Genomic DNA, 18,853 nt, shown 5'->3' with positions numbered 1-18,853 from the left:
AGGGCCTACGTACGTTGTGCGTTACCGCGTACCCTACGCCGTAGGCTACGCCGTCGATTTAACGCGGACCATAATTCAGGCTTCATTAGTTCGTTCGTTCGTTTTTGTTTATTTCGAACATGTATAAAAAACAAGAAAAAAGATAAGAAAACAAATAAATACAGGTGGGCACTCCACCACATAAAGAAAAAAAAACAACAACATCAAAACACATATTTCAGTTACATATTCGAAAAGGAGTGGGAGGAAGTATACATTTATTTAATCTCACCCCCTTTCCACAACTAAACATACATTATATGTCTGTATTATTTTTTATACTATACACTCCATTTTATAAATATATATAATTTTTTTTTAAATAACCTGTTTAATACAAGATATCAGCTCTATCATAAATATAATATAACTATGATATTCAAATGAACATAGATATAGCAAAGAAACGATCAACAGATGAAGACACAAAAAAAAGAATGACATAAAAAGCATAACTGGTTTGGGGAAAAACAGATGCAATGATATCCGTAAACAGGTCAATGGTGACTGAACCCCAGATTGATTGTGTTTGCTGTTCCACGTGAGCAGCATTTTAATGAACTCTCCAGACGTCATGAGTGGTGGAGCTCTCGTGTTTTTAGATAGAGAAATATTCAACAGGTTTTCATCATTTAGTGTGACTCCTCAAAAGTATGGTTGGTTTCAGTCTAGTTTTAACATTATGTGTCCATTTACTTCATTTCAGGTTAACTAATATTAAAGTCCATCATGAAATGTATAATCTCAAGGCACTTTACAATGAAGAGTGTTGAATTAAAGGGATACAAATATCTTGAAACAGTAAACCTAATCTTGTTCTAAATACAAAAGTCCTGCACTAATGCTTTAGAAAAAAGTTGCATTTGGAGTCAAACACTCAAGCAAAATTCTTAGATTTAATTACAAAAGTACATCATTCAGTATTATGTTATAACTTGCTTGGGCTGTTGGTCTTATCATTATACTCAATATGTTGATGTGGGTGTTGGCACAGTTACCTTAGTTGTGTTTTAACCTCTTTACAGTGTCTGACAAGAATGCTATACAATTGTAATAATCATTACAGTTTGCTTTTGATGCATCATTTTGAGTATCAATATATAATTTTGTATGCAGAACTTTTCTTTTACATATTTTACACTTTTGATTCAGTTTCTCCTCCTTGAAGACAGTTGTCAGGTCTCTCTGCCAGAATAATGTTATGTTTGGGGAGCCATCATCAGAATATTGTAGTGGAGCTTGAGAGGGTCTTGAGTGTGAAGCTTGAGCATTCTTGTGATATATTGAAAAAGTAACATTTCACAATCTCACAAAGTCTGGATGTTACACACAGTACCTTTTTATATGAGATTCCATTTGGGGGGGCCTATTTTGTAAATCTGATTTGTGGTAATTCATTTATTTTTCATCTCAGACATCTCAGAAATGTCATCTTTATAAATTTGCAACATTCCAAGAGAAAACATAGAATGTGTAAGTTTATGAAGCAGATTTCTAAGAAGACAATTTCGGATCACAACACAGACAATACACATCAGAAGCGATGATTTGGGCACTTCACATTATAGCACTTAAATGCTCTTATTTAGGTGGCCACTATAGATTTGTAATTTCATTCTCCCCAGTAATGTTTATTCTATCTTTGGCGCCTCCTAGTGACACTTGAACAGTCTGTTCCACATAAGAAGAAGAAACGGATCTGGTTCCAGTTTTTCATTTGTAGCTCTACAAATATTTGGTTTATCTTTAACATTTTTGTTCTTGTGTCTCCTGTTTTTTCCTTTGTTGTGGTACCGTTTAGTGCTTACAGACTGAGAAATCCTAAAACACATTACAGTTTAAATAAATTTAACACCAAAAATAAGGATATTTGTGTTTGGCAGATTATTTCTTTGTTGTAACAATGCTTCTTGGCAATAATTCTTACACCATTATAAAGCCTGTTTATTTCTTTTTTAAATGGTAACACATTTGTAAGGAACATGCATTTGTGGGATGAGCAGCAGAACGATGTGGGTTGTGCCCATGAATAATGTGTCAAATCTTCTTTGCCAATCCTAAACAGTTTTTCTCTCTCTTGTTTGATGTCTGGTGGATTGGATGAATGATGTTTGAAGAAGCAACACATATTGGCAATTTAACAATGTATTCATTTAACAAAGATTAGCCTGAGTAGCTTGTGAAAGAACCGTACACAGCAGTCTGGCAACTTCCTGTGGTGGTCACACATTGCTGTGGGATCGCATCCCATTCTTCAACCAGCATTTGTCACAAGTCAGTCACTCTGGCACAAACAGCGTGCCTAAGGTGATCCCACAAGTGTTCAATGGGGTTGAGGTCAGGACTGCTGGCAAGCCAATCCATCCTCTTCACTCCCAACTTCTGGAGGTAATATCTGATGAACCCCACTCTTTGGGTGTGAGTGGTATCATCTTGGAGGGTAAAGTTTGTGACAAAAATGTAAAATAAAAACATGCTACATGGAGAAGGTGCTGGCCTTAAATGGAGCAAAAATCAGGTTTGAATCAGATGATGGTTTCTTATTTGGTCACGTTCATGCAAACTACTGCTGCTTCTCTAAAAATGATCAGCCTGTGAGGCTAACGGGCAAAAAACCGAAACAAGCTGAAGTTGGGAATGATTATGTAAAGTTCGTTGTCATTTTTGATGGACTCTCACCTCTTGGTTGCATGAAGTTTTATTTGTTGGCAGCAATATTTTCAATCACTCGTGTATGTATACATGTACATATTATGGATAGGAGGACTAACGTGGAACCGGCTCATCCCTCAGTAGTTTGTGTACAGTTTGTTCGGGACTCCCCTAATGGATGGCTGGTTGCCTTAAACGGGCTTAACAATGCAAAAAGGTGATAGTTACTGCAAACATTTATGTAAAGGATATTAATATCATTAAAAAGGATGGCGGATATCTCCTTTTAATATGTATTTCAACTTCATATTTAATTTTTTTTTTTTTGCTGTCAGCGCATCAGAATAGACAAGAGCTTGATTATCATGCCTTATACACGCTGAAAGGACACATGTAACAAGTTGGTTACTGAGAGAATTGTAATAAAGCAAAGTTTCACAGCTAATTTAGGCAAGCCACATAGAAAATTGAAAAATCTTGACAGTTTGTGACCAATTATTTTGTATGTTGTTCAGGAATCAGAGATAAGCGGGTGGTAGATAATTTTTTTTTTTGTTCTTTTGTTTGCAATAAAACCAATTATTGTACTCCAGGGTTCCTACCTTCTGAAAGATGTTTTATTTCTATTCGAGAAAATACATTTTAAAGAGTTTGATAGCCTTATAGAAAATGAATGTAGCAAGGTGAGTGCTACGGGGCCCGAACGACAGGACAGAGAGGACACGGGGTTTTGTGCAAGAACTCTTTTATTCACCGGAAACTCTCACACGTGCACAAGCACCTTCTCCCACAGCAGCCCCGAGCTCCTGTGCAGCCACGCCTTATGAAGGCAGGCAGGGTGGAGAGGTTGATGGGACACACCTGTGACCCATCACCTGAGTGGCTGCTGCTCCTCCACCCTGCCACAATGAAGTATATTACAAATATGATTTTTCGGCACAAAAAAAACTCTTTTAGGAGAAAGATTATTTGTGTTCCTCTAAGCTGTTTCTTATTTTTTCTTTTTGTCATCACTTTAAAGAAGGAATCTAGATTAAAACTGTACTTTGAGAACCCTCTCGTGGGTATAAAGGCAATGAGGGGTTCAAGAGGCTATGGTTGGAACATTTAAAACCTCTATTTATCCAAACAACATTCAAAATTAAATCATAAAAATGTATCTGCACAGCATTGAAACGTTTAACATTACAACTTAAAACATCTCCAGCCGTTTCCGCTCTACTTCCTGAAGTCCTCCTGTGCCGGTTCTGGAGTGGTAGAAGCTGGCTGTGAAGTTGGTGACGGCTGGTAAAGATCCTTCCTGTTGTGTCGTTTGAAGCGTACATACTTCATCTTCCTCTGACCAGCATTTCTTTTAGACCCAGCATTCCACTGGTTCTGTCCGTCAGTGCAGGCAAGCCCGGTTTTCCCCTGTCTCACAGCATTTTCTACCTAGAGAGATATAGTAAAAAAAAAAAAAAAAAAAGTGCATAGATATTATAATGGGTTCACTGCAAACATGTTGGGTAAGGGAACTGTCAATTGAATTTGTGCACATAAATCAAATGTGTACATATTATTCTACAGTTGTGGATAAATAAATGAAAATGTAAACATTTGTTTAAGTCAAATCATACATATAATATGTAGTGTGTATTTTCTCTGTGCGAATACCACTCATAAAGTTAAAACTTTACAAGATTATGAATACAGATTGCAGTTTCATGGGTGAGTTTTCTTTATTGTGAATACGAATCTGAAATTGCCCTTTCAGATTCGTATTCACAATGTCACATTCGTATTCCCAATGAAGAAAACTCACTATTGTTGGAAGGTGCATTGTTACAGCATGTGATAGTGTTATTATAATTATAATTACTGTTATTATGAAAGCTAAACACTTCATTTTTGTGTTTTTACATGGAACATTTCTGTTTTATTTTTTATTTATTTATTCATTTTAATAATAAATTCGTTTCTTTTTTTAATCATCGTCATCATTACCTTAAAAGAGAAGTGAAAGCATCATTGCTTCTAAACTTTTATCCACAGGAAGCCATCGCAGTTTTCTAGGCGTGACGCGGTGACGTCACGGATAACGGATTCTCGCATCCAATCACGTTGCAGAACTGTGGCCTCCTCGGCCAATCAGAACGCAGCTTACTCACATCCGCTAGGCATTTTAGCATCAAGCTGGACAAGAAGCTAATCTCCAAAAATTGCTGCAGTGCTTTCGGTTTCCAGTTTTACGTATTTAGTTTTAATTTCCCGAAGTTCAGTTGACAAACTTGAAGACCCATTTGAAGGTAAAGAATCTCGACTTCCGCCTCATGCATGCTAAAGAGCGTCGCGGGAGGGGGCGCAAGTGTCTGTTAAAAATGTGTCCATTAAACCTCTTCACATCATCTGAGCTGTTACATCCTTATGGTAAAGCCGCTTTGGTTTATAAGTCACTTAATATAGGTAGATTTGTTGAGGTCACAAGGTGATATTGTAAGTAATGCATGTTTCCCATTAGCTCCTTTCTACTTCTTGTGTTTACTAATTGCACCGATTGAACTTTTGTATTACGCTAGTGTTTTTCCCCTCACTTTATTTGGCACTCGTTTACTTGGGACGATTTCGATTTTCCTATTCCTGTGCCTTTTTATTTCATGCAATGTAACTGTCTCAGATATATTAATTTGATGGTTAAATCTACGGTGGATAACTCGGTGGAACTTGATCCCTCAGACAGAGGTGTCAAAAGTATTCACATTCATTACTCAGGTAGAAGTATAGATACTAGAGTTTAAAAATACTCCTGTTGAAGTATCCACTCAAGTTTTTTACTCAAGTAAAAGTATAAAAGTACTGGTTTCAAAACTACTTAAAGTATAAAAGTAAAAGTAAGGGGGAAAAGTCCATTAAGGACAAAAGCCATTGAAAATGAATGTATCTTAGTATAATGCAAATATATTAAAGGACCATATATGTGTACTATTGAGCATTAACATGTGTTTCAGAGAGCAGGAGATATGATGACTAGTTGCCTATAAGTATTGTAATGTAACGGATGTAAGAACAAAACTGGACAAGAACATCTGAAACAACCACAACCAAATTCACTCTATCCGGATGGAGCAATTTAACTGGATAGTTTTTATTTAAAGGCCGAAATGAAATAGAGTAACAAGGCTGTTTTTAAAATGTAAGGAGTAAAAAGTACAGATAATTGTGTGAAAATGTAAGGAGTAAAAGTAAAAAGTCGTCTGAAAAATAATTACTCCAGTGAAGTATAGATAACCAAACTTTCTACTTAATTAAGGTAACAAAGTATTTGTACCTCGTTACTTGACACCTCTGGTCTCAGATATATTACTTTGATGTTTAAGTCTACGGTGGATAACTCGGTGGAACTTGATCCCTCAGATGCAGTTCATGCTGCTGTTCAGCCGGCAGGGAAAGCTGCGGCTGCAGAAGTGGTATGTCCCTCTGTCTGACAAGGAGAGGAAGAAGATCTCCAGGGACCTGGTCCAAACCATACTGGCCAGGAAACCCAAGATGTGCAGCTTCTTGGAGTGGAGGGATCTCAAGATCGTGTACAAAAGGTGGAAAACCAAGAGACTTTGTAATACTGGGCTTATTGGTGAAACAGTTTTTACTCAACATTTCAACAACATTTTGCACATTTACGCAACATTTCTAGTTGTACCTTCCTTGTGACACTTTTTCGGATTTGGATTTAGATTCCCATGCATTCCTTACAAAAAGTGACTGATATGCAGCAGAGATGCATTTTTGTGTCTCAAAGCTTTTTTTCCTTGTCAACTGATTCTTTAGTTGCTGTCATTGATGTTTTTTTTTCTCTCATCTTTTACTTATTGTGAAATATACACCTTTAAAGATGCACTCTTAATAGTTAACAGAAATAATACCAGTTTTATCCGTCCTGCGATAGCTTTCATTTAGTTGTTTTTACATTATATTTTGCAGTCTTTTAATACGCTTAACATTTGTGTTCACTCCTATCTTTTGAAATGGTGGTTTTAACTTTACTATATGTGCCTCCAGCTGATAAAGTCTGCAGTTATCATGGAAAAGGTTTTGTTGTGGCAATGTAACTCATCATTTGATCAAGTTATGACTGGATATTTTGGGAGAGAGACAGCAGATTCGCTTAAAAAATCTTTAAAAATGTGGGTGAAATCCTGAGGACTAAGTTTAGACGGTTCTAACTTTGTATTGAACTTGTAAATAAGTCAGAGTGTAACAGACATATACTTATTTACACAGTGTAACAGTACAGAACAGTAGAGGCTGTTCTGTGATGGAAGTTCTATGTCAGAGCTTGATTTTGATGATGCCATGTGCATTGCTGCTTTTGCAGAGATGGATGGTTGAAATTTTTTCCTTAAGGCCTGATTCATTGATTTTTATTACATTTTTTTCCATCAAGAAGTACTGAGATTTCTTGCATATAGAGATTAACTTCTGTGCTTAGCCATTCAACCTGGACGAAAGTAATACACTGCTTGAGTACTGGTGCTCAGTTTGGTTATTTTACGGCTAGAGTGACCTTTTTTTCTCTTGTAGAGTTTATCACAATCTAATTGTATTGTACTTGCACGCACTAAATGTACTTGTATTTATCATCATAATATTATTGTCATATTATTGTTGTGGGTATTTTTTTTGTTTTAATGTATGGCATTTTAACTAACATTTGCAGAACTATATGTGAACAGAGAAAATTGACATCCTCCTCCCCCCCTGTGAACTGTTGTATTTCTGTTCTCCCTGTACATTAGATATGCCAGCCTGTACTTCTGCTGTGCAGTAGAGGATCAGGATAATGAGCTGATCACCCTGGAGATCATCCATAGATATGTGGAGCTACTTGACAAATATTTTGGCAGCGTGAGTTTCATAAATATCCTGCCCAAGAAAAAGAAAAAAATATTTTCAAAAGGAATTTGAAGAAAATTAGTTTATTTTTTACAAGACAAGATATTATCTCACCTGTTCTTTGTGGTGTTTTGGTCTCACAGGTATGTGAACTGGATATCATCTTCAATTTTGAAAAGGCCTACTTTATCCTGGATGAGTTCCTGCTGGGTGGAGAGGCCCAGGAAACATCCAAGAAGAATGTGCTGAAGGCCATTGAGCAGGCTGACCTGCTGCAGGAGGTATGATCAATTCTTCAACAACACCTGGTTTAACCTGTTTGACCTTGTTTTCAGTGTTGCTTAGTAATATGTTATTCATGACTAAAGGGAAATTGTACTTTAATACATGTCAGAAGATTAAAAAAAAATTTAAATCAATTGTGCAAACTGTTGGAAAGTTGGTGGATAGCAGAGGGCGAGGTGTCAAACTTTCCTAATGTTGCTGTGAATGCATTTGGGTGCCAACAATGTCACATGTTGTGTTTGGCAGGTAATGCAGGTACATTCTTACAATACATAAATTAAAAGCAACTTAAAGCTAACAGTTTGATATCTGGGGTACAGAGACAGTGTGATGTCCGGAATTAGACCATTTGTTGTTTAGTTCAGAGATTGCGTTTGGAATATGATTTTGCAGCCATGTCACTGTAAAACAAATAATACTTAATGTAAAATATCAAATTGATATTTTTGATATTTTCTTTGAGCACTTCTTAAAATATTTGTCACGAGGCCCACTGTTGATCTGTTTGGGTATGTGAGCACTGTAGGGCAATGATGGCGGCAACTGGCAGAACAACATTCATGTGAAGGTCACATTACATTGCAATAAGATATTAAGGCTGATCACTTTGTATTGCATATATGCTTAAATTATTTAACTGACTCATTTTTACAAGTATAATTTTTTCATAATATCACTTGAATCAGTCAGAAGTATAGATGTCACATTCATTTTCCATCATCTGCATTTGCTGTCAGTTGTTTATTTTAAGTCTAATACTTGAGGTAGACCTCTCTTATGCATCCTAGATGCTAAAACAAAAACTGTCCGGCATGTTTACATGGCTGTCTTGGCATTGATCACTGGCAGTTGACAGATTTGATGTTCAGCAATTGCTTTTTAGCAAAGCATGACGTACTGTAGTAGTTATAAAGACAGACCTGTGATTACTATATAGCTCATGTGCTATTAATTATAAATTGAAGATGTATTTTGCTGTTAAAAGGTCAGTGATTGAACTGCAAGAAAGATTTTTCACTTTCTTCTGTTTTGTTTTTCTGCAGGAGGCCGAGGCACCTCGTAGTGTCTTGGAGGAAATTGGGCTGACATAGATCAACATGGTGCCTCATGTTAGCTGTCACATTGTCTCCATGTCTTTATTGTGTCTTTGCCTGTTCACCGTGCAGTGTTGTATGTATCAAACCACCATCATGTACTGTATTATTCTGTACTGTTCTGTAATACCCTTTCGGTGTGGTGCCAACTGTGGTTGTAATGTGTCTTCTGTGTACAGGCTCCTGCACAGTATTTTTCAGTAGTTAGCGTACATCATTCCCCCCGACGCCCTGAACTCCACAAAGAGCAATGTAGCACCAACATGCCAAGTCCAGTTTCTTACCAATATCATCACTCTCATATGTTACTATCACCCAGAAGGTCAACACAGATTACAGCTGCTCTTAAAGTATTTCTAGAATCTCCAGATTTTCTCCCAAAAAATATTTGTCCAAAGTTTACACACTTCAAATCCCAGCCTTTGTTCTTCTTACAAATAAATTGTATTGACTCATTTGACAGTTTAGTTTACCTGGAAAAAAATGCCACACGTGCCACCTTTTCTGTTTAAAAGTTTGACTTGGTCTGTCTGATTATGTTCAAGTATCTCAGTAGCGTGAAGCATATAAGGGATTTTTGGTCTGTGTAGAGTCTAGAAATACATCCACAACAGCAGCTTTCACAGAATTATTTACTTTCCCTCTGATGCATATTTTAGTGCCATTCATCAGGAAATGTATGAAAAACCAGTCTAGCTTTCAGAAAACAGGTTTCATTGGACTTTTTTTCCCCAAGATAATTTGATGCTTGTCTTTAAAGCGTTGCATAAAGACTCCCTCTGCAGCTAGTGCTCCTGAATTACTGGCACTATTAAAATCTCCTTACACCATGGGTAGATGTAGCCAAGAATTATATATGTAGTTAATTATAAGTGTAAATGTTCAGTTGAGTAGGGTTATTCAAATTAATGCTCATGATCCCCCTCAAGAATTGTTTACATTTACCAAACATGGGAGTTCTTTGTGTAACTTGTATTATGTTTGCTAAGCTTCTGTTTTTTGTCTTTACCATCCTTTTTCTTGTGTGATGTTTGACTATTTTGTCCCCTCAAAAACAAAGTTGATGACATCCATGATGACATCTTTGGACTATAGGGTCAGTTCTTCCAGGATTAGGAGGGATTTAAAAAAGAAAAACAGCCAACTCTTAAAGACTAATTTATGACCAAAGAACACTGTGTTTAAAAGTCTTTATGGTGTCTATAGAAGGCTTTGATTCCAAAAAAGACTAGGATAAACGCACATATCATGTACATCTACAATGTTCATCTGTCAGCTTATTCACAGACCAGCAGCATGCAGGAAAACAAAACATACGAGCAGACGTTCACACTGTGGTGGTTTTTATCTGGATCATGAAGGAGTGTTGTCATGGGCCATTACTGAACAAATTAAACCTTTTATTTGTGCTCAACAAACCGCTTTTTTTTTTGTATTTACCACTGCCAAAACTTTGTTACATTTGGAAAATATTAACAATAAATGTATTAAGGATCATAAGATTTGTTTTAATAATTTCATTTCCTGAAAATAACCATTGAGCTCAAACAAGTGACCATTTAATTAAAGCAATATAAACCCTTTCCAAAACATTTGTGGTCACGTGTGCCAAAGGCTGTGTATGAATACATTCCCTTTGCACTATCTGATAATACTGACGTACTTCGATATCCAGAGTTTGACGATTCAACTCCAAAGAAACTTCATATTAATTTACAATGCAATGTAATTTGCATGTAGAATCTCTAATACAATTTTAAATGGAATGCAAATAGTGAATGGACGTTGAAAATTGATGACCAATTTGACAATGCACAACCAAAACGTCCGTATGCTATATACTGTTGAGTTATTATGCAAGGATGAGTGAATAAGGGAACAAATTTCAGTCATTCTGACCAATTTTACAGATATCGTAATATTCCAAATATCGGAGCTCCTAAGAAGAGCCGACGTCGCCATTTTCAGTCTGCTCACTTCTGGGTTCTGTGTTGGACTGTTCACTTTTCGCCTCCGAACACAAGTTATTGTCCTCAAAATCATTTTCCTGAGTTATTTTAGTTTCATTAATGTCACCACTAGGACTTGGTGCTGAAGGATTATCCTCGGTCTCCTCTGATTCTTTCTCCTTTTCAGACTCTCCGGATGAAGTTGTCACATCAGGAATGTGGCTTTTCTTCTTGTGTTTCTTCTTGCTCTTCTTGCTTTTTTTTGAGTGTTTGTGGCGGTGGGGTGTGTTTGTACTATCTGTGGGTATTTTCTTACTTTTATCTAGTTTCTTTGAGCTCCTTTCTTTACTTTGCTTGATTCTTTTCCTCTCTCTGCTTGTGCTTCTTGAGTTTTTTCCGTCTTCTCTGCGAGTATCTTCATCTTCATCTCTGCTGTCTCTCTCTTCACTTCTTTTTCTACAGTTATGCTCCTTGTCTTTATCTCTGCTCCTGATTTGGAGCCTGCGTCGCTCTCCATCTCTACTTCTGCTCCTCGACCTGTCTCTACTTCTGCGTCTGTCTGTCCTTTCACTGTGTCGGGATCTGGACGATTGTCTGTCTTCTCTGTAGTGGTAGGAGTCCCTCCTCTCTCTGCTCCTGCTTCTCTGCCGGTCAGCGTCTCGCCTGCTGTGAGACCTCTCTGATCTTACTGGGCTTCTGCTGTAGCGACGCTGCCTCCATGATCGCTCTGAATATCGCTCTGAATGCCATCCGTCGCTGCGACCCCCCTTCACGTTACGGTCGGGGGAAAGGTGCAGATCCCTGTCGGCTTCCCAGAATTCCCGGCCGGGGTTTCGGAATACATGCAGGAAGTTACAGTGTTTCCCTTTAGGGCATTTCTGTCTGTCAAATAGTCCTTAGGGAAAGACAGAAACAAGCAAGATATGAAACTCAAATATAATGATATCCTTTCTGCAGTAATATTGATCAAAAAATGTGTCCCCGTCATATAGAGATGAAAACTAACCACAGATGGCGTTCTTCCACCGTGTAACGGGGGATATCTCACAGTGAAGCTGCCGGCCTGCGTACCACCTCCCATTGAACTTAATAAAGGCCTCTTTGCATTGTTCTTCTCTGAGAACAAAGACAAGATGATAAATAATTCAATAATTTATTCAAATTCTCAACAGTATGCAATTCTCCATTTGGAAAAAGTCAAAGAGGGGCTGAAAGATGCCTTACGTTTCAAACTGAACATAAACATTTCCTCTCAGGTGGAGTTCATGATTGCAGCAGACCTAAGAACAGAAATGTACCAGTATATTTATTTCATGTTTGGGCAGTAAAATGTCCATTTAAAATTGCTGTCCATTTCAACTGTTGGCTAATGTATTAGGTTACTTGCAGCCGAGGATCCCAGGTGTTTTACCTGGGATATCAATCATGGGATTATATGGTGTCAATTAAGATCACACACAAGAAAGTACACCATCTTTCCATTCTAAGAGTTCTGGTATCAGGAGACTAAATAATAATAGAAATAAATTACGTTTATTTTTAAGTGTAAAGTCCTCTTCAAATAAAGTGAGTTAAAATATTCCACAGAGACTCTTGATATCTTTGCACATTTGATTAAACGTGTTGCTTTAAAAGCCATAACTTTACAAAAGAGGTACGCAGATATTTGGGAAAAAAAATGTCAAAAGAAAACAAAACTGGAAAGCGGAATTAGTTATTTTCAAGATTAAATGCTAAATGGAAGTTGAGTGAATGCTGCTTATTTCTATTGATTAATTAATCTACTGTAGAAGCACAAGAATCCTGACGTGTGCTATCAGTCCCTGCTGGTCGCCAAGTGTCCCGCCAACTCCTGAGTAGACTAAATTACATCCTCAGCAAAATCCAATCCTCAGCAAATGAATAAAGCAAACTAAAGCTTGATAGTAGAGTGCACCAAGACCTGACCTGATTTCCTACTTGAGACCAATCTTTCTAGTTGTGAAATGACGGACTTCAAATTATGTTAAATGTCTTTATAGCCCCTCCCAGACAGATGTGCAGTAACAACTGCATGACTGATTATTTATTTTACATGTAAAATGTATGTAAATGTAAAATTAATGTTAATGTAAAAATTAATTAATAAATCCTCTGCTTTGATAGAAGAGATCTCACTTCCAAATAACGAGTCCATTTGATCAGCTAACCTGGCTGCTACTTACTCTTTAAAGTCGTATTGATACAGTAAGGGGGTTCTTGGTTTTGTTGTCAAATAAAACAAACAAACCAAAGTTAATCATGTTCTGTTGCAAACCTTAGACTTGGAAAGATGGTATAGGTTATTTTTAATATGACTATACATGCCTGAAAAACTGAGCTCCTGATCACAGAAATAGTGGTGGTTTATCTGACTCATGCAAAGACCACTTACAGAAATCAGTAACTTCAGAGAGTTACCTAAACTTGTCTCACCTTGAACTGCACCACCCTGCCCACACTTTTGAACTCTGGTAGAACATCATGGTAGAAGTCAAGGAAAGACTCCTGCAGCTCCTCCTCACTGTGCTCCAAACAGGCGTCTATGTCGTAATCGTCCCGCCGTACCTCCTCCATTCCAAACGTTGTAAACATAGCACGGACCATAAGAGTCGGGCTGGCTGTGGGATAAACATGCTTCCGAGAACATCTGCACTCACAAAGGTAAAAGACAGTGGAATATTGTGAAAGATGTCTTCAGTTTGACTAAACCTGTAATCAACAGCCAAACAAAGAAATTGTAATTTTGGACAGACAAGTCACAAAAAAAAGTCAAACGCCCCATTCCCAAGGGATTCAAATGATCTGGAAACCTGCCGTAATTTGAAATAAACATGAAAGACATAGTGATTTTAATCCTGGGCAAATGTGCCATGTCTGTGATTTGTAAAGTAAAAATTCCACTGCAAATGACCTTCCCTATTTCACCAAACACTCAGGTCATGAGAGGATTTTAATTCCATCCACATGCCAGAAATTTGCTGATGTGCAGCAGGAATCTTTAAAAAAAAAAAAAAAAAAACCTCTACCTCTTCTTCCTCCTTCCAAGCATAATTATGGCAGGTGCGCTACGTAGAGTGATATTATATTATGACTTTAGCTTATACTGTATCTACCACAAATTGTGTAATGATCTAATATTTTTAGTGTATAAACATAAAGAAATGATTCAAAATTAAGATCCACACGAAGAAGAAGTTTAGTTCAGCAGAAAAGTGACATTGAGATGATGACATGAACGCCTGCATCACGCAGTAAGAAACATTTTCATCAAGCTCAAAGCCCCTCCGACAGCACCAAACCTTTAGGCTTCAACAAACGCTCTGGTTACATTTACTATCAAGTTTACTGTTACCATAGCAACTTGAACACATAGGCCAATGTTACTTGTCAAAATGTGACATGTAGTCACTGAAATCTAACTCTTGAGTGTTGGATCAGTGTTTCATAAGATGCACAAAAAAAAAATGCCTTGATGTTACTTACTGGATCAATGTCTGTAAATTACAGTAAACCAGACTTTGCTTATACATCATGAATACTTTGAACTAAATACAGATATCAGGGTGTACTTTTAGAATTACTGCAGGTCCAGAGGTCATTTAATTCCAGTGTGAATAATACAAAACTGTACCTGTCACCAAATCGACATGCCCCGGTCTTTAGGAAGAAAGGACAGTTAGCTATATCACGCTCTGTTCCATAATTGTCTGAGTTCACAGTCCGAGGAGCTTCAGGATTCATCCATGGTCCTCCATTTTGAAGCTGAAAGTGCCAACGAAAATGATTATACAATCCATTCAATTAAAACTACGATGAGAAATGATACATTTTAACTTTTAGTTTTCTAACCAGGTTAGACGTGCTGCCACAGCGTTTTACATTTAGCTTTAAAATGCACTTTTTAATAACATTCTTGTCCGTGTTTGTACCTGATTTTCTGCTTCGTCCAACATTTTCTGAACAGCCTCCTACAAATGGTGTAAAAACACGGCTGGTGAAAATGTGAAGACGTCAACATACTGCAGCTTATCTGTTATTCAAGGTTAAGACCACGTTCACAAGGACTGAGGCACAAAAATTAACTGAGATTAACAGCTATCAATACCAGACCTGTGGACCAATTACACAGAGAGCTTACACACAAAGTAAAAGATACATCCTTGTTGTGTGGGCTGAAGGTGTTGTAAAGGTTTTTCTCTTTGAGTGTATCTAAGTTAAGGAGTAGGACGGTTGCTTGTGCCGCTCAGTCAAGGAAAGAGACATTAACAAAGCAGAAATACATTTGACAAAAACATTCAGCTGATGATTTATGTTTAACAGTATCATTATCTTTTGCATAAATAGCACAAACGTCCATGAGTAGAGGATATATTCCTTTTTTGTTTCTATCCTCCAGGAGTCCGTTTCACCTCTCTGTCTCGCTTCTCCTGCTGCTTCTGCTCCTTTTCCTTTTGTTCTTTCTTCTGCTGTGAATCCCATTCTTCCTTTATCATGCGCTGTGAACACAAAAACACACAAAGCCAGCCAGTTAATATGAAATTTTGAAATAAATGACTTGTCCAAAAGGCTAAGGTGCTTACTTAAACGAGCCAGCTAATTGCTGTAACAAACTAACAACTTATATTGCAGATTTTCAATTAACATATTAAACAAGGGGAAGCTATGCATTTGCAGGGAATTATTTTTGGTTGGAGAAAAACATAGTCATCTGATATCTGTTGTATCATCGAGCACACATGGTGTCTAATACTTCTTCAAAAATAGGTCTTAGTGAGCTCAATTTAACATTGGTGTTTGTTGATCCATTCAATTTGTTGGAAGGAAGAAGACACACTACTGAACCTTTCCAGGGTGATCCTCTAAAACATTTGTAGCACTGAAGAAAATATATTTTGGTGTTTAAATAAAATATTCCATATCGGCAATACATTCGTAATCATCAAGCTGTTACAGTGCGTAATCAGTATGTCAATAAAGTCAACTATAAAGTTATGTACCTAACAAGGTATAGATACTTCAAAAATGTTTTTAACCCCCACTTTCTGGTGGGACAGATTACCTCCTCCTCTTCTTTTCTTTGCCTTGAAGCTTCCTCCCTCTCTGACTTCAGCCTAAATTCGTCTTGGGCCAACCTTTCTCTTTCCAGCCATTCTTCATGTAGCCGCAGTCTGAGAGAACAAATAAAAAACAAAAACAAGGACTGTGCCATCATTGTTTTCCCTGTCAGTGATATTATGCACCTGCAGGGTTTCATTGACATTACGTATTGACCTACCTTTCTTCCACAGTGGCGACATTTTCTTCGCTACTTGCATCATTTACTTCTTCCTCTTCTTCAGCTGCATTTTTAGGATCTATAATAGAGTAATTGGGGTGGTGAGTGAGAGCCGAAGAGATGACAAATGGTCACATTTGACAACGAGGCCGTTATCTTCATACCACATCCTTGGACATGAGCAAGAGCTTGACGTTTCCGTCTTCTTCTTTCTTTCCTCAGAGCAGCCTTCCGCTGCTTCTGGCTGACATGACAAACAGAAAAGTGATTACCTAGACAAGACATTAAAATCCTTACACTGGCTACCTGTTAGTTTTCGTGTTGATTTTAAAGTTCTTTTATTAGTTTATAAAGCGCTACATGGGCTTGCACCAGAGTATATTTCAGAGAGGTTTTTATTCTATGAACCAGGAAGGCCCCTCAGATCCTCTGGCTCTTCCTTTCTAGCTGTTCCACAGAGTAGAACTAAAACATTTGGTGATGCTGCTTTTAGCCACGATGCTCCAAAACTGTGGAACAGCCTGCCGGAGGATCTGACTGGAGCTGGAAATGTGGACATTTTTAAACGTAGACTAAAAACTCATCTCTTTGGTCTGGCTTTTATGTAGCATAAAATTTTATAGTTTTATTCTGATTAACATTTTTTAGAGGTATTTGTTTTATCTATTAATTGTAAATGTTTTAATTATTATTTTATGTTATTGTTGTGGACTAATTATTTTTTAGCCTTAATTCTTGAACTTTTATCATTATTTCATTTTAATTAACTATGTATGTCAGTGTGCAATGGTCTCCCAGTTTTTATTTTTGTTTTTATTATGCTTATTTTTCAGTCAAAATGTTGAGCACTTTGTATTTCATGTACCTGGATGAAAGGTGTTATACAAATACAATTTGATTGATTGATTGATTGATTGATTGAAGACAGAGTCGCATAAACGCGCATCTAAGCAAAGTAGATGTGTGAGGAGCTGTGGACATCATCAGTAAGAAAGGATCTGAACTTTCTCCCTGCAGTACAAGCAATGTTCGTGTTATTAATGCCTTCTGTGTCCCTTACTAAGAAAAACAAATACATCAGGGACACTTGACTGGAAAAAAGAGAAACAAGTCGCAAAGTGCCCTTAATCAGTGTAGCGACAAGTAAGCAGAGTAGCATTAAAATTAGTGCTGGGCAGTATACCGGTTCATACCGAATACCGGTGTTTATTTTTCTTATGATATGAATTTTTCATATACCGTAATACCGGTGAGTAGCGCACACAACGTTGGGAGCGCCGCGCAGCGCGGCGGAACGCAGCGCCGCTGGACCCTGTTTGTGAGGGGACTGTTTAGCCAGTGAACAGTGAGCAGAGCCGGCAGGGAAAAGTCAACAGTGCCGCGTGTCCGCGTGTAACCTAAATCTACCATGGCCTCAGCTTTAGGGCTCGGCTGGGTGAGGCTTTATAAATATATGGGCTTTATAAATTTATTAAAAATATGAGCTGCGCGCGGCGAGGAGTACGAGCCGGGCGCACAGTGAGTCGCGCTGTGAAGCCTGATTTATGGTTCCGCGTTAAATCGACGCGGAGCTGATTTCCCTGTGAGCAGTACTCGAGTTGAAATAAAAACGGTCCAAATCACCCCCCCCCCTGAAATAAAAACGGTCCAAATCACCCCCCCTGAAATAAAAACGGTCCAAATCACCCCCCTTAAATAAAAACGGTCCAAATCATCCCCCCTGTAAAACTGCCATCCCCCCTTTCCATCCCTTATGTCATTTCATCAATGAATGTGGTTTTACTGCTATTTCAACATTTAGAGTCATCACCAGAAAAATAACTTATTTGAGCATTTTCACCTGTTTCAAGTAAATTTTCACTTGAAATAAGTAGTAAAATCTGCCAGTGGGACAAGATTTATCTTCTTATTACAAGCAAAAAAATCTTGTTCCACTGGCAGATTTTTCTACTTATTTCAAGTGAAAATCTACTTGAAACAGACTGATTTATTGCTTGTGTAGTTGTAAAATACATGAGAACAGGACCTTGAAAAAAATAATCGCATATTAAATCGCAATATTGAGGAAAAAAATCACAATTAGATTATTTTCAAAAATCGTTCAGCCCTACATTAGAATCATAAGTGCCGCCACCTCATTGTAAACGGCATAATTTTGTGAGGCCATGCAAACCTGTATTTATACTAGTGTGGACATTAATGTTTTTCTACAATATTTCGTCCTCATGACAGTAAAATAGGCCATTCTAAGCCAATTTACTGCAGCAATTCCTTTCCAAATCATTAGAAAATGTGGTTAACACCCAGTTGTGCATGAAAAAAAAAAATACCGTGATATACCGTGAAACCGATATAATTTTGAAAAATACCGTGATATAAATTTTTGGTCATACCGCCCAGCACTAATTAAAATACATTACGCCTTTTGGCATTAATATGTTGTAGCGGGATACCCTCGGGATGTGTCTGTTATTTCAACACGATTATAAAGAAACTGACCTCACCGCTGGAGCAGGAACCTGCGGACTGCGAGCTGCCATCCGAGCTAACTAGCCGGTCAGTATGTGAACCTGATTCTTACCAAGCTCTTGCTTTTCATAAGCATTTTGAAATGAGCGCTTTTTAATAGCCCGAGGAAGACACTGAGAAAATGTTCCTGCAATCAGCTTTTT

General features: G+C 37.6%; 2 protein-coding genes across 2 annotated transcripts; one reads left to right on the top strand and one right to left on the bottom strand.

Annotated features, from left to right (window-relative positions):
• Positions 1-4,823: 4,823 nt before the first annotated feature.
• LOC133460043 (AP-1 complex subunit sigma-2-like) lies at positions 4,824-9,385 on the top strand. Its single transcript, XM_061740539.1, has 5 exons — positions 4,824-4,976; positions 6,082-6,260; positions 7,461-7,569; positions 7,701-7,838; positions 8,886-9,385. Exons 2-5 carry the CDS (start codon positions 6,082-6,084, stop codon positions 8,931-8,933), a joined length of 474 nt encoding a protein of 157 aa, XP_061596523.1. The 5' UTR covers positions 4,824-4,976; the 3' UTR covers positions 8,934-9,385.
• Positions 9,386-10,863: 1,478 nt separating this feature from the next.
• On the bottom strand, positions 10,864-18,721 carry zrsr2 (zinc finger (CCCH type), RNA-binding motif and serine/arginine rich 2). The gene is made up of 11 exons (XM_061734839.1): positions 18,681-18,721; positions 16,346-16,425; positions 16,182-16,260; positions 15,966-16,074; positions 15,316-15,402; positions 14,836-14,874; positions 14,538-14,668; positions 13,340-13,553; positions 12,110-12,165; positions 11,892-12,001; positions 10,864-11,780 (listed from the first exon to the last, which is right to left on the bottom strand). Exons 1-11 carry the CDS (start codon positions 18,719-18,721, stop codon positions 10,876-10,878), a joined length of 1,851 nt encoding a protein of 616 aa, XP_061590823.1. The 3' UTR covers positions 10,864-10,875.
• Between the last annotated feature and the right edge of the window lie 132 nt (positions 18,722-18,853).

This window comes from Cololabis saira, chromosome 2 (assembly GCF_033807715.1).
Source record: "Cololabis saira isolate AMF1-May2022 chromosome 2, fColSai1.1, whole genome shotgun sequence".
NCBI lineage: Eukaryota > Metazoa > Chordata > Actinopteri > Beloniformes > Belonidae > Cololabis > Cololabis saira.
Note: the sequence above shows the minus strand (reverse complement) of the source record. Positions and strands in the feature narration are given on the sequence as shown.